We start from the raw sequence: 16,312 nt of genomic DNA on the forward strand, positions 1-16,312 counted from the left end.
GGGGAGTGGAACCAGAGGACCTGGGCCTCTTGAGCCCTGTCCCCTGTCCTTCCTTTCCCTCTAACGCGGTCGCTCCCTGCGGGGATTGCAGATCCCGCGAGGCCTCGGCTTTCAGCCTAGCCTAGCGGGCCCTGTGCTTCTCCGCGCCCGTCCGTCCCTTCCTTCTTTTACCCTGCATAGGGTCAGCGACAGCGGGCCCACCAATGGCAGGCCCCTCTGAAGCTGGCTCCCCCTCCACCACAATCTGCATCTGCGCTTGTTCCCCTTCTGGGGCCCTAGCGCAGATCATCTTCTCCTCTGCCCTGTAAGCTTCTGCCGTGCCCTCAGAGAGGGCACCGTCTTCGGCGTTAAAATTTTTATTAGTGGTTTGTTCCATGAAAGTCCCACGACTAATCAGGAAGAAGAAGTCCACCCCCGCAGAGCCTAAATACGGGGAAAGGCATGAATACAATGGGGTGCCGCCTGGTTCCCCACGGGTATCGTTTGAGACACTGTTCTCCAGTGCCATTCAGTCCTCGGCACGATTACTTCCTCCTTGGCTTGGGGAGTCTGGTCCGCGACGATGCCTTCGGTCTTCCTGACGGGTCTTTACTCCCGTAGCTCGACGTTATAGCCGTCGCTAGCCGGGTTCCGAAGTGGGCCCCAGGATCCTGGATTCATGTGCTGTTATTCAGCTTCCCGTCTCCGTTCCCGAGGTGCCACCCATTCTCCGGCCTTGCCCCTATCCGCCACATGGTGACGCGCTCAGTCGGTGACTCAAACCGTCCCCTTCGTCTCGTTTGTAGAACACGTCAGGGGTGAATATATTAATATTATCTCCAATTAATTATTCTTTTATTATTCATGAAGGAATTAAGATGGAAAAATTTATTAGTAAAATTTATATTTGCAAATCTTTAGTCATATATTGCAATAATTAACTAAGATTTGAGTTTATGAGTATATTGAAGCCACACTTGAATTTTTTGAAGTGAAACTTCTTTGCGCTCGTTCGGGTGTAAATCGAATATCGTATGTAACGAAAAAGCGACAGGAAAAGGGAGGGGATAGCGCGCGTGGTGCGGCAGTCGGACTGAAGGAGACCTGAGAGAGAAAGAAAAACGCGATAGATTCGGAGTAGGAAAAGACGAGAGCGGGGTAGCTTGTGTAGGGGGGGAGGATTGGCTCCGACGAAATGAGGCATGAGTGTCATGGGAATGGAGGGGAGAGCGCGGTAGGTATCACCACAATGTACGTACGTGTACGCACTGTAGCGACTGCCATCTCCACGTGCTCCGGGGTGCCTGCGCAGACCGCGCATAGCTCACTGACTGGCAGGCATTCGAATGCGCCGACGCAAAGGAATGGGACTGATGCGCAGGCGCAAGCGAAGCGCATGCGTAGAGCGTGAGCTGCGCGCGGGAGTATAGCGAGAGATTACAAATGGTAATTTCCGCCTATACTACACGTATAGCGAATATTGTTGGAGACTCCTTGTTTTATTAAGATATACGAATATTGCAAGAGTGGGAATAAAAAGATATCGTACCTGACACGAGAATTTTCTTTACCCGAGGCTGGGACTCACAATAGCTAAAACACGGAATATCGATGCGCCATCTAGTGTTCAGACTATTGACCCGAGTATGGCAAGTCCTCATGGGAATTTTCATGGGGATTCGCAATCTTGTAAAGTATTCCTAGCACGTGTTGTCAGTCGTGCAGCATTTGTTGTTTATCGAGGTTATATACTGTTTCTAAGTGTTCGAGGTTATATAGTGTTTCCAAGTGTTTGAGGTTATATAGAGAAGTGAGAAATGTCATTAAATAGTCTACAAAATATTAATCAGAGCTGTACATCATGCCTAAATCAAATGCTCAGTTGTGTAAGGAATACAGAGATCGACTGCGTTCCAATAATAAACCAAATAAAGTGAAGAAAATCCCGAAAACCAGTGCTGAACGTGTCCGGGAATACCGAGCAAGCAAGAGGGCTATCAATTTCCAACGACGTCTGAACCCTTCACTGGTAGACGGAATCAAACAGACCAATAATTTAGGCGATGATAATGAGCCTTCTGCAACTTTAAACGCTCCAAATAGAAATTTCCACGGCATGTTCGTTCCACGTGTTGATGCAGACATCTCAGGGCCATCAGCAAGGGAGGATGACGTGAGAAGCATGATCATGAACCCTAACCTCCCTTAGAAAGACTTCACTCGATTTAAGAATATTCATCAAGAATTTCATAAAAAATTCAAGAATAATTCTTTTCTTTAGTTCTGAACAAGAATTATATTATAACAACCAATATGGATATTTCTGATGGGTTGGCGAATGGTGCTGTAGGACAACTAGCACATATTGAATGCGACGGAGCTGGGGATGTGACTCGTGTGTGGTTAACTTTCCCAAATGCTCCGAAAACGGGAGAAAAATTGAAGAAGAAAGCAGCTGCCCATATGCAGGCTCACAATATCTGTAGGACAGCAGTGCCTCTCTCTCGAAGAACGGCCAGCATTCCCCTCAACAATAACAAAACTATCGTTGCGAAGCGTAACAACTTTCCGCTGATTTCTGCTTGCGCGATGACAATTCACAAGTCACAAGGCGGTACCTTTCCGGAAGTGGTTTAGGAATATCACAAAAATCATTCGCAGCAGTTGTTATACGTGGCATTATCACGAGTAACCAGTATACAAGGCCTATACATTACCACCCGAAATGATGAGAAAACATTTTATCATGGACGGAAGGTATCAGCATCGACGAGCAGTTTGGCGGAAGAGTTTCGCCGACTAGCATTGCGCAAGTTGTCCACTATCACCTCCTCGATGACAGATTTTATTAGCAACAGAAGAGGACTCTCATTATTCTCCCTAAACTGCCAAAGTTTGCGGGCTCACGCAGTGGACTTGACGGATACAGTAACCCAACGAGTCAATATTTTATTATTGTCGGAAACATGGATGAACAATAAAGAAGCTGTGGATGTGCCGAACTTCGATTGTGTCGTCCATTTCAAACGTCCCAATATAACAGCTGGTGGGGTAGCTGTCTACCATAACTCCAATGACAGAATAAATATTGTCACTCCACATATGGACATGAATTTGCAACAAACTAGCTGGTTGGCTGTGAATGCTGCTGCAGTTGGCGATATTTGTGCGGCTGAATGTGTCACAGAAAGCGGACAGCGTGTGGCAATGATTGTTCTCTACATCACTCCGAACCAAAGAATGACTGATATTATAAAATTTATACATAGAGCATTATTAGCATATACTTCCTCTGGCGCAGCAGAATTAGAAGAAGAATTGAATACTATGCCCATGATTTTAAGTGGTGATTTTAATGTAAATTTTGCCTTGGAAGAAGCTCAACCCCTTGTACAATTTTTAGGAAGTAAATTCAATTTAAAAATGAATAATAATCCCAAAGACTCAACAACCAGATCAGGCACGACAATAGATGCAATTTTCTCAAGATATTTACATAATTTACAATCACGAGTTTTCATTTCATATTTTTCATATCACAAACCAATTGTATCTTTTCTTGAACATGAAAGTATGGAAGTGAATGAATAGATTTTTTATAAATGGAGGCGAAAACGTCAACTATCGTTTTTTTCATTAACCTAACACCCTTAAAAATTCCCGAACAATGAATAGTGGCTTCGGTTATCGGGGAAAGATTTCTATTCCATATAACTTGCTGACTAGGGTGTGTATTTTCATTTCAAGTGCCCATCGAGATCCATGAAGTTTCACTTCTATCGCCTAGCTTTCTAGGCTCATAATTTTTTTTTCTCTTGTGTATTTTAATATCATATTTTTAAAAATATTTCAGTTTCCAACAACCATCACAGGGATCACAACAGATTCTTATTGAAACTGGACGCCACCCTGATCATTCAAACACAAGGCAACCTATCAATGTTATGTACGATTTTATTAATCGAATGGTACCAGACTATTTTAATTTTTATCTTAGATTTTATTAACATATTTATGATTTTCATAAATATAAATGCGTATTTATATTTTTTAATATGGAACAACAATAGATGCTGTTGTGATATCCAAAACCCTTTATCAATAGTTTCTCCCGCATTCCCCATAGATACTAACCACAAAGAACCACATTCCTTAAACCATAAACACCACCTTGCAAAAACCCATCCAATTCCACCATCCCAGTTACAAAAACACAACGTCAACCAAAAATTGGTTTCGCCATTTCGGCGAGTGCATTCACCCTAACAAAAAGAATGACACATACCAGAGCACTGAACTCCACCGCGGAAATCATGCACTGACAAAACTGCTGACCGCCAAAACCGCTGACTTAACAGAACAATCCCCTTCAACAATCGGTAGTGGGAAACCATACCATAATTTCCACTAATTAGAAGCCAACTCGTGTAACCCCCAAAAATCGATCCGCTCCCCAAAATCAAAAAATCAAGTCAGTCTAGAAACAACCGTTGAAGCGATAGTTTGACTTGGCGGAAGTCATTTTCCGGAATCGATCTGTTTCTTTCGGGCCTCCCATACTATAATTCGAGATAGTATCGATATAGTGCGTGGTAGTCTATTTGACCATAATAAATAGCTAAACGGTCGGAAGTGTACAGGGATACTGCATCCTTCAATCGAAAGTAGGAGTGTTTCTTGCATTGTAAGTGTTGGAAGAATGTTCTGGATCGGAGGGGATCGGTGTGGGTGGGTTTGAGCGGTCCACAAAAAAATAGATAAATAAAGTTACACGGCACGTCACGTATTTATTCACTATTACAATTCTATCACACTTGATAATGTCAGCAATTAATAATTAAACAATGAGCGGTACTTGTAACTTTATTATAAATGGTTGAGCGGTCAACTGAATATTTTAATGAATATCCAAGAAACGGTTAGACACGTGTTGCTTCTAATGAATCCCGGACGAAAGTGAACGAGCGAGGCTGCCCGATCGCTCAATCGGACGATTTCGAGGGGCCTCGTGGTCGGTGGTGGGGCATCCCCCTTATGCAGGATGGCTGAGAGCGGTCCAGAAAGTGGCGCCCCATCACCCAAAAAATGCGAAGTAGGCCCTTAGCAACAACTGGGTTGTTATGATTTTGCCTGACGGTGAGCAGGCGTTAGTGTTAGTAATGGAATCCTGTCGGCTTCCAGGAATTCCAACATCCTCCCCAGCCGTCAGCAACTTGAGAGTAGCTGTCGATGAACAATATGACCTAAAACAAAAATTTGGGAATCAAAAGTATTCACAGAGCGTATGCTGGGTGGATCACCCTGTAGCTGTCCGAAGAGCTGGTCCTTGGTGTGCTGGCTAAGCTTGGAATCATCCGAGACGTTGGGGGGGTCGTAAATCCCGTCCAATCCGGGTGCGTCCATCTTCCCGGTGGACCTCGCTGATCGTGCCGGGTCGTAAATCCGTCAGGGTTGACGAAGTCCAGGTGAAGGCCAATGAGCTGACGAGCTGTAGCGCTGATATGGTTCTAGGTCCTTGACGTTGGTACTGGCAGGAGTACAAGTTTAACGATGGGGCGCGTTAACGTCGCCTGAGCGGTCCGGAGCGTGACTACTCGCGTAAGCCCATCCTTGCCAGGGTGTAGAGCGGTCACTCGGGCGAGAGGCCACTTTGATGGAGGAAACCTCTCGTCCGTGAGTAAGACTAAAGAGCCGACGTTGATGTCATGAGTCGGGTGGTACCACTTGGATATGGCCTGTAGACGTTGGAGATATCCTGTGGACCATCTCTTCCAGAACCCTTGGAGTTTTCGTTGTATGAGCTGCCATCGGGAGAGTCTAGAGATGTTAAGATTCTCCAATGATGGCTCTGGAAGAGTCGTAGGAGCCTGGCCTATGAGGAAATGCCCGGGGGTCAGAGCCGAGCAGTCATCAGGATCATCAGTGAGCGGTTCAAGCGGCCGTGAGTTGAGAACTGCCTCAACTTGGGTGAGCAAGGTGGTGAGTTCCTCGAAGGTGAGCAGATCCTCCCCAATAGTCCGGGTGAGATGATATTTCACCGACTTCACTGCCGCCTCCCATTTGCCTCCGAAGTGTGGTGCGCTTGGAGGGTTGAAGGACCATTGAGTCCCATCTTGAATGAGGAGCTGGGCGAGCTGTCGAGATTCGGATGATCCTGCTAAGAATAGCCTCCTGAGCTCCCTATCAGCGCCGAGAAAGGTGGTACCGCAGTCGCTGAATAAGGTGTGAGGGATCCCGCGCCGACTGGAGAAGCGTCTGTATGCCGCTAGGAATGCATCAGCTGAGTAGTCTGATACTACCTCGAGATGCACGGCTGAGGTGGTCATACAGACAAAGATGGCCAACCAGCCCTTGTATGACTTGTGGCCCCGTCCCTTCCATGACCGGAGCGATATGGGGCCGGCGTAATCAACCCCCGTGTTGAGGAAGGCGCGAGCGGGGGTGAGTCGGGCTGGTGGCAGCTGTCCCATGAGCTGTTGAGCACGTATCCCACGTTGTCGAGCGCACTTCACGCATTTAAGAATGAAGGAGCGCACTGGAGCTCGGCCTCCGAGGATCCAGTAAGCTGTCCTGAGCTGACGAAGAGTGAGCTGTGTCCCGCCGTGAAGTGTCCTTAGGTGAGCTTGGCTTATCAGTAAGCGAGCTAGTTGCGATTCCTTTGGGATGATTGCTTGATTTTTGCTCTCGGGGTCGAGCTGTGCGAACCTGAGCCGTCCACCAACACGCAGGATCCCTTGACGATCGATAAACGGGGTGAGCTTGGTGAGCGGATGGGACCTGGTGAATTTCTCCCCGCGAGAGATGATCCGTAGTTCCTCCCTGAAATGAGCTGTCTGGGTGAGCTTGATCCAAAGGAGCCGTGCGTCTTCCAGTTCGCTGAGCGTGAGCGGATAATGGAGTGACGTATTAGGAACCCTCCTAAGCCGAGCGATGAACCTTGAGCAGATCGCGGTGATCCGAAGCAGCCGGTTGAACGAAGAGAACCTATCGATGAGATCCCAGATAGCTATTTGCTGAGCGGCGCCGTAGTAAATCTGCCCCGGCTTCTCTTCGAGGTCCACATTGAGGTCCCTTTCTAGAACGTGAGTTGGCCAAGATGAGCTGTCCTGTTGTAGCCATGGTGGGCCTGTCCACCACAGCTTATGTGCTACTACCTGTTGCGCGGTGAGACCTCGAGAAGCACAATCTGCTGGATTCTCCTTGCCAGGCACCAGCCTCCAGTGAGTTGGCTGAGTTAGCTCTTGGATAAGAGCGACACGATTCCTCACGAATTCTTTCCATCGTGATGGGTGGGAGCTGATCCATGTGAGCGTTACGGAGGAATCCGTCCAGAGGTAGGTGGGCGCAGCTCTGAGGTTGAGCTGATCCTGAACGTAACGTATGAGCTTGGCTAGGAGCAGGGCAGCCGTAAGTTCCAGGCGTGGGATGGTCAGCCGTTTGAGCGGGGCTACTTTAGTCTTGGAGCAGACGAGCGTTATACCATTTCCAGGTAGGCGCGGAACCTTCAGGTAAATGACAGCTGCCATAGCCACCTGGGATGCGTCGGAGAATCCATGGACTTCCACGTCGAAGCCCTTGAGCAGTCCTAGCCATCGTGGCACGGTGACCTCCGACAACTGGTTGAGCTCATCCCTAAACTGCCGCCATCGATGTGCTGTTGTCGGGGAAACTGGGTCGTCCCATCCCAGTTTCTCTATCCAGAGCGCCTGTAGTAGTATTTTCGCTCGTACCACCACTGGCGCGAGGAAGCCAAGTGGGTCGAAGAGCTGAGCGGTTTCCGACAGAATGATTCGTTTTGAGATGGAGTTGGTTTCAGGCCGAGCGATGGAGAACGTGAAGCTGTCCGTTCCTGGGTGCCATGAGACACCTAAGATCTTGGTGAGCGAGTCCTCGATCACCTTTTGATCGTGGGAGGTGCTGTCCAACCTGAGTGTGCTGAGCAGACCTGCACTGTTGGAGTGCCATTTCGCCAGCGGAAAGCCGCCTGATTGGCAAAGTTGAGTCACGTGATGAGCGGTCTTGATTAACTCCTCCTCCGAGTCAGCACCTCCGCAAATATCATCCACATATCGTCCTTTCGTGAGCGGCTCCACGGCGAGAGGATAGTTACTGCCCTCGTCCTCCACGAGCTGGTTCAAGACACGTATGGAAAGGAATGGAGCGGATCTAGTTCCATACGTGACGGTGGTGAGCTGATATGTGGTGACGTCCCCATTTGCATCGGCCCAAAGTATCTGTTGGAGCGGCCAATCATCCTGATGTACTCCGATTTGGCGGAACATCTTGGTGATGTCCGTCATGAAGATGAGCTTATGCCGTCGAGTGAAGAGCAGTACATCAGCAATGTCTCTCTGGAGTTTGGCTCCAGTATGCATAATCTCGTTGAGCGTCTGCCCCGAGCTGGTCTTATGGGAGCCGTTGAACACGACTCTGAGCTTCGTCGTCTCGCTGCTGGTTTGGACGACACCGTGGTGAGGAAAGAAATATTCCGGAGAAGTGACAGCCTGAGCGGAGTACGAGCTATTCGGGACCCTCAACCCTCCTGAAGCCGTAGCTTCATGTGCTAAGGTCGTCCCGAGAGCTGTGCACTCCCCCATACGCTGTCGATGAGCTGTCTGCGTGAGCTGTCCGGAAACCCGGCGCATGTGGCCAAGGGCTTCATATTCCTTGAGGAAGTTTGTATAGAGTTGATGGTATTCCTCATCACGGGAGAACTTCCTGAGCAGTCGGTGAAGGCATGCGAGCGCGGACGCTCGTGAATCCCCAAGCACTGAGGGCGGAGCCTTGAGCGGTAACCGGACAATATAACGTCCGGAGCAGTCCCTGGTGTGTGTTCGCCGAAAGTGTTCCTCGCATTGAGCTTCCTTGTCGGTGAGCTGTATCTCTGAAGTCTCAGGAACCTCTTCCTGGACCCAGAACCTGGTGAGTAAGCCATCGAGGTCCTCATTGGATACCGCCAGGTGAGCTGTGGCCGTGTGAGCTAACGCAACACTTTCAGTGGGCCCGAAGATGACCCATCCGAGTCGAGTGAGCTGAGCCGATGGTGAACCTGGGTCATGCGTGATGACCTCTGGCAGGATGAGCTGACCGTAGACGTCAGCACCAAGTAGGACGTCAATTGGTGCTGGTGCTAGGAAGCTGGGATCAGCGAGTTGTAACCCTTCAAGATGATCCCACTTGAGCTGTCCGGGTGTAAACGTCGGTAACGACGTGGTGAGCTGGCTGAGAGCATAAGCCGTGACTCTCAGCTGAAATGAAGAATGAGTGGACTGTATGGTGAGCGGTACCTTGCCTAGTGCCGGCCCAGATGCCGAGTTTCCGATTCCGGAAATGAGTAGTGAAGTCTTGGACCGGGTAAGTCCCAGACGACGCACAATCTGGTCCCCAATAAGAGATATTTCTGATCCTGGGTCGATGAGCAGACGAATGCGGTGAGCGGCCCCATCTGGACACACGAGATAAGCTAGACTCGTGGCCAGAAGTACCCCAGGACGGCAACCAGGAATTCCAGAATCGAGCTGACGAGCTGAGCACGAAACGGCAATCTGTCCGGATGACCTTCATTCCGCAGATGTTGAAGGCCTTGGCTCAGAGGTCTTCACAGTAGTGACCCCATCCCCGTAGGTGTACGTGACCATTGGTACCCCGGATGGTCGAGCTGATGACGATGCAGTTTGGTTTTGAGCAGTACCTTGAGCGGTCCTAGAAGATGGCCCTTGACTGGGCTTAGGTGGAGCTGTGGTCGAGGTGGAGTGTAGCATCGTGTGATGGAGACCTCCACAGAGCTGGCATCTCGTCTGCGATCTGCAGTCCTTGACTGAATGACGACCGAGACAGTTGTAGCAGAGATAGTACCGTTCCACTATCTCCCGACGAGCTGGACCGTTGAGCTGACGAAATGATGTGCAGGTTGACAGATAGTGGTCTGCCTGACACATTGAGCAGGGGTACGTCACCTTCCCTGATGAAGTGTTCCTGGGAGGTGGCCTTGTCTGTTGTGGCTGTGGAGCAGCTGCGTGATGCACCTTGACCGACAAGGGAGGCCTTCTTGAGCTGACGGTGGGGGGCTTCGTAGCCTGAGCCGTGGAGCGAGCGGGCGTGTTGATCTCCATGCTCTCCATGGCACGAGCCCTGCCGGTGAGGAAGTCCTTGAAGGCTGAAAAACTGGGGAAGTCGGTGGACGACCCGACTTTCACTTCCCATGCTTCTCGGAGCTCCGAGCTGAGCCGTTGGGACACCACATAGACCAGGACCTGGTCCCAATGAGCAGTCGGTGACCCTAATGCCTCCAGAGCGTTCAATGCTTCGGCGACAGTGGTCAACAGAGTGTTTAACTCTCGAGCACTGTGAGCGGTCATGCCTGGTGGGTTGAGTAGGCGCTCGAGCTGCGCCGAGACGAGGAGGCGCTTATTTTCATAGCGCGTAAGGAGCAGTTCCCAAGCAGAGGCAAATGAATCATCAGAGATGGCGATGTTGGAGATGATTCGAGCTGGCTCATCCTTGAGGCTCGTCCTCAAGTAATGCATCTTCTCCACATTCGGAATGTCTGGGTTTGAGCCGACCAGTGAGCTGAACAAATCTCGGAAGGACCGCCATTCCGAGAATACCCCAGAATATTTGGGAAGAGCAATTTCTGGCAGGCACCTTTTAGCCGTTGAAGGTTGAGCGGTTCCCCCTGCGGCAGAGCGGCGTGAGCCGGTGGATACCCCCTTCCTGTCTATGAGCTGAGCCAGAATCCCCTTGGCCTCGTGATAGTGTACGATGGTCCGATCGAAGAGGCTGTCCTTGAAGTATGTCAACTCCAAGACGTTGTCCACCTTCGCGCTCCCGCCGACGAGCTTCTCATGAGTGGCCTCGAACTTCTCCCAATAAGTTTCGAGGATATCCAGCTTGGCATGCAAGGATGTTATGGTGAGCTGGTCCACCTCATCATCGAGCAGTTCCTTATGCACCCTTTCGATGAATGCACCTCTCGATGCATTCAGCCCCATGGTAACCTCAAAGGAGGCCATAGCTGACAGCTGATGAGTATGGAGCGTTTCCGAAATCCCAAAAAAAACAAACCCAAGAAAAAACCAGTGAAAAGGGAATGAACTGGTAGAAAAATAATAATAACACCTTGGACGTGATTGATGCCGCACGGATCAAAAAGAAAAAAGGTTGAAAATACCTATGACTGAGCGGTGCCAATGGGAATGATTCCCAAAAAATTACCAGAACGTGGTTTTAATGACGATGATCCGGGAAAGTATTCCAGAATTCCAGATGAGCGGATCCCTATGAGCGAACGGCAGGAGCGGGCCCTCGATGATGGAGGGTCGGTACTGTCGAATGGTAGGAGCGGGCCCTGGTTGTGGTGAGACGGCACTATCAAGTGCCGGTGGCGCTCGGCGGGGTTGGGGCGACACTGTCGGACGGCAGGGGCGGGCCCTCGTTGATGGTGGGGCGGCACTGCCAATGCCGCTACGCTTCCCGCGCTGAGCCGATTTTCCCACGTACACACTCACACAATTATCACAAAATGTTCCTCCGATCCGGCTCGAAGGACCAGAAAATGTTGGAAGAATGTTCTGGATCGGAGGGGATCGGTGTGGGTGGGTTTGAGCGGTCCACAAAAAAATAGATAAATAAAGTTACACGGCACGTCACGTATTTATTCACTATTACAATTCTATCACACTTGATAATGTCAGCAATTAATAATTAAACAATGAGCGGTACTTGTAACTTTATTATAAAGGGTTGAGCGGTCAACTGAATATTTTAATGAATATCCAAGAAACGGTTAGACACGTGATGCTTCTAATGAATCCCGGACGAAAGTGAACGAGCGAGGCTGCCCGATCGCTCAATCGGACGATTTCGAGGGGCCTCGTGGTCGGTGGTGGGGCATCCCCCTTATGCAGGATGGCTGAGAGCGGTCCAGAAATTGGCGCCCCATCACCCAAAAAATGCGAAGTAGGCCCTTAGCAACAACTGGGTTGTTATGATTTTGCCTGACGGTGAGCAGGCGTTAGTGTTAGTAATGGAATCCTGTCGGCTTCCAGGAATTCCAACAGTAAGAGAACTCACTTATCAGTTTCCGTGGTTGTGGACATTCTCAAAACTTTTCAAAAACATTGTTCACTAATTATAAGCGAGTGGGTGAACGTGGCATGAATAAGAAGTATTCATGATAGGATCAGAAGCCATTCTGATTCTGGTGAAGAAAGACGATTGTGTCACCGAAGGATCCACACATTCCCGATACATAAGGGAAAGCATACCTTTACACCCTTAAACTGTGAGTCTCCTAAAAATTATTACATCTTTCTTCAATTCCAAATTAATTGACTATCGAACTCTCTAAAGAAATATTCGGGGACAAATATTGAATCATTACTATCTTTTGTTAAATAAAGTTTACATAAAATTCTAGATAATAACCAATCATTGTTAATTGTAATTCAAAAAGGTTCATAATAGAGAAAATTACTTTTGACCATAAAATTTCCGCGGAATTATTTGATTACTCCTAACTCCTTTATTCCCCTTTCTATTTAAATTAACAACATAATCAAGGTAAGAGCGAAAAACAAATCTAGCGTCGTCCACATAAAATCTCTAAATATAAAAATACTCAGCTTCATTCCATATTTCTAATTTAGCTTTTCATATTTTCATATCAAAATTTCTAGTTCTTGTTTTCCGTAAATAACTCAATTATACAATAGTTGTCCTCGGACGCTGACAACGTCTCTGGACATAACACTGTATTTGTGAAATATCTTGATGATGTTTCATCCAGTACTTTTGTAAAATACTTTAGTTATCATCGACCAATCGTCACAGTAATACCGGCAGAGGAAACATCGAATATAACTATTACTGAAGTCACAGATGAAAATATTTAAGTTGTGGCCACTTGATATTAATATCGAGTTTTTATATCACATGTAAATAATTGTTTATTAAATAAAGTTACCATTTTCTGTAAGAAATTCGTAATACTTCATTATTTCATTAGACTATATTTAATTCCTGTAATAATATCATCTTCTATGCATAGTACTTGTACACACACGATGTTTCACATCTGCCAGGCGTCCCATGACGGCTTACATTTTTTGTTTAATTTCGCAGCATCCCACATTACTCCAGTGTAGATGCCCTCTACCACCATAAAATGCTCATCTACGAGTTTCCTGTGTGTCAACTATGTACCTTCATCCGTCATTTGCTGAATAGACTTCAACAAAATATTCGCGTTCTTCTTAATAATTTGTTCCATATGAGCTGAATGGAGAAGCGTAGAATTAACAAGCTGCAGCTGCTTCCCAGAACTATCCAATGTCCCTTTGTTTCCAGACTCCAAACGTGAAATTCTCTCGCGTATTTCTCGTTTATCTTCAGCATCTATAGTTCCGAAAAGTGACTTGGCTACTGTGCCCAGGCCACTTATAAGACTTCGACGGCGCTTCCTCCTCTCATTTAGCCCAAACAACGCCGTGATGACGTTCCTCGTCTTCTCAAAATGGACAATCCATTGATCCACGAGGTGATGAAAATTGAAGCGCCACGGTCCAGCCCCGAAGCAAAGTTGCTTCGGATAATTTAGATGTTCTTGCAGTTGGCCAGCTCTCGCCAGCCATGATGCACTATCCGTGCTTGCAGCAATGGTCCAGACGCAATTGCTCAAATGTAATTTCCCAATTGGCTCAAAATAAATTCCCGGGATGTGGACGAACCTCTCAATTAGATGTTCCTCCCCCCGAACTTCCGCGATGCTCCCCAGTATCAGCCACACAGCAATAAAAATGAGCGCATTGCTTGATTGGTTAATCGGGAAGTGTGTTAAACTTTTCAGTTTTACCTGACGTGGATGATGTCGCCAATCCGATGGCCACCATGTTTGATGACGAAGCACCTTCGAATATAAAAGTGACTGCAGCCCCGTTTTGGCCACAGTCTTCCACAAAGTGAACAGTGAAGAAGTTAACAAAATCCAAAGAATCCACATGAAAGCCGGAAAGTGCTTCAAGTGCAATAGATTCGGACATACCGTTTCCGACTGCCCCCAGCATCTTTCCATCCATGTGGACCGAGTAAGAACTTCATCACCGTGTATTCGGGGTCGGCTTGGCTCGAATCGCTCCTCGAGGAACTACCCACATTTGCGACATTCCATGGATGAATTCGTAGTTGAATACTTGGTGAGTACGGATACCTCCTTCACCATCCTATTACTCTGTTCTTTATTGCTACCTGAAGTCTTTATTTGTTCTAATTCCTCGCTATTTTCGGAATTGTTTAGTGTTATAGATTCCTCTACTATCCCGGGTACGTCAATCTGGAGTTTAAGGCGAAGATAAGGGAGTGGAGGGCCCGCAGCAAAAAGGATCACAATGCCCTTCGGGATCTCCCCGTACCCTCCGACATCGAGGCTGGTGTAGAGGATGTTTTCAAACTCCGAAGACTCTTTCGTGAAAATCCAGCTCCACAACCGTGCCACGCGCCCCCGTTTCTGGGCGATAGCGGAAGAACGTGCGACAGTTGTGCCTCCTACCTGTGGGATTACCCAGGCTATTATTTCATTGACGATAAGGTGATAGCACGTCTGTCTAACGAGTCTGTAACTGCCTTTAATTGTAAATCGTTTAATTAAATAAACGTTATGCAACTGCAGTCCTGGTTTTTCCCTGAACATTTCCTTATCTCCCAGACAAGAAAATTTCAGCGTTTTATAGGATAGGTTACTCCGAGACAGGGGTCCATATAGTCATGCTTCTATGAAGGGTCGAAGCCGATTTACGTGGACTCTCTGAGTCTTCGGTTTGGTTCCCGACCTGATGCTATAGTTAACATCACTATTCCTCTCGACAACCTAATATGGGCCTATCCAGGGTCGTGTTAGCTTTTTTGATCTTCCACGTCGTAGGACATCATTTTTCAGGAGCACTTTGTCTCCAACTTTTAAATGGATTTTGCTCTTGATTTTTCCTTCGTCGAGGGCCTCCTTTGCTTCCTGGTGCGCCGCGCGTAATCGTTCGCGAAGCTCCTGAGCAAAATCATCATAGCAGTATGTCAAACGGGGTGGCTGTTTGACGGCGGTCGGTAACTCAGGGCGTCTTCCAAAAATCAGCTCAAATGGCGTCATTTTTGTAGCCGTGTGGGGAACGTTGTTATACGCAAACATTGCATACCGCAGCCACGATCCCAATCCGTTTGATCCTCTAGGATGAAGCTTCTCAGGTTATCTGCCAGATTGCGGTGTGACCTCTCGATAATACCATTAGTGTGCGGATGATACGCCGTGGTCTTGATCTTCATAATTCTCAGAAGTTTGCAAACATTTTTAAATATCTCTCCTGCAAAATTTGATCCTTGCTATGTGAGTAATCCCTGTCGTGTACCATATTCACAGATGATTTTCTCGGCAAATGCACGCCCGATTGTATTGGCCTCTTGGTCCGGGGTGGGTATAGCTTTGCTAAATTTAGTTAGCCCATCTCGAAACGTCAGGATGTACTTATTTCCAGCATCTGTAATAGGTAATGGCCCAACAATGTCCATTGCACATTGCTTGAATGCAGTTCCAGGGCTCTCTCCGGTAATCATGGGGACCTTCATGGCATTTCCCAACATGCTGAGTTGGCATTCCGCACAATTCTCCCCATGATTGTGAACATCCGATTTAATACCCTTCCAGTAATATTTTTGCTTCAATTTAGCGTACATACATTTTACACCGCGATGACCAGTAATCGGCGTATTATGATATTCCCGTAGTATTTCTGGAATCTCGTCGTCAGCAGGTGTAATGATCCCACCGTCAACGTTCGAGTTCATCGCACCCGTGTCCGCTGTTACCTGCGCTCGAGTTACAATACTTGTTCGACTTAATGCGTCAGCGTTAGTATTTAATTTACCAGGTTTATGTACCAACTCGTATTCATACCCTTCTAATTTAATTTGCCAATGTACGAGTCTTGACCCAGGGTCCTTAACGTTAAATATTCACTTTAAGGGCCTATGGTCGATTACTATGATGAACTCACATCCATATAAATAAGGTCGAAAGTGACGAGCTCCCCATACAATTGCCAAGAGTTCCTTGTCTATGGTGCTGTAATTCTACTCTGCCTTATTTAAGGTCTTGCTGGCATAAGCAATTGGTAAATCCTTGCCGATTTCTCCCTGCGACAGTATAGCACCAATGGCCTGGTTCGACACATCTGTGGTGAGCAGAAACGGATTCCCGAAGTCGGGATATTGCAGTACCGGAGCTGTTGTCAGAACCCTTTTTAAAGTGTCAAAGGCGCTCTGCTCTCTCTCTCTCTCCATGTCCAAGTTA

General features: G+C 47.7%; 2 protein-coding genes across 2 annotated transcripts; one reads left to right on the forward strand and one right to left on the reverse strand.

The window, feature by feature from the left end:
* Positions 1-5,486: 5,486 nt before the first annotated feature.
* LOC135161429 (uncharacterized) lies at positions 5,487-10,991 on the reverse strand. Its single transcript, XM_064118977.1, has 2 exons — positions 9,582-10,991; positions 5,487-9,524 (listed from the first exon to the last, which is right to left on the reverse strand). The coding sequence occupies exons 1-2, from the start codon at positions 10,989-10,991 to the stop codon at positions 5,487-5,489; spliced, it is 5,448 nt and encodes a 1,815-aa protein (XP_063975047.1).
* A 2,980-nt stretch (positions 10,992-13,971) lies between these two features.
* Positions 13,972-14,710, forward strand: LOC135161430 (uncharacterized). Its single transcript, XM_064118979.1, has 3 exons — positions 13,972-14,171; positions 14,273-14,590; positions 14,645-14,710. The coding sequence occupies exons 1-3, from the start codon at positions 13,977-13,979 to the stop codon at positions 14,708-14,710; spliced, it is 579 nt and encodes a 192-aa protein (XP_063975049.1). The 5' UTR covers positions 13,972-13,976.
* The last annotated feature ends 1,602 nt before the right edge of the window (positions 14,711-16,312 follow it).

Source organism: Diachasmimorpha longicaudata, chromosome 4, assembly GCF_034640455.1.
Source record: "Diachasmimorpha longicaudata isolate KC_UGA_2023 chromosome 4, iyDiaLong2, whole genome shotgun sequence".
In the NCBI taxonomy this organism is placed as follows: Eukaryota; Metazoa; Arthropoda; class Insecta; order Hymenoptera; family Braconidae; genus Diachasmimorpha; species Diachasmimorpha longicaudata.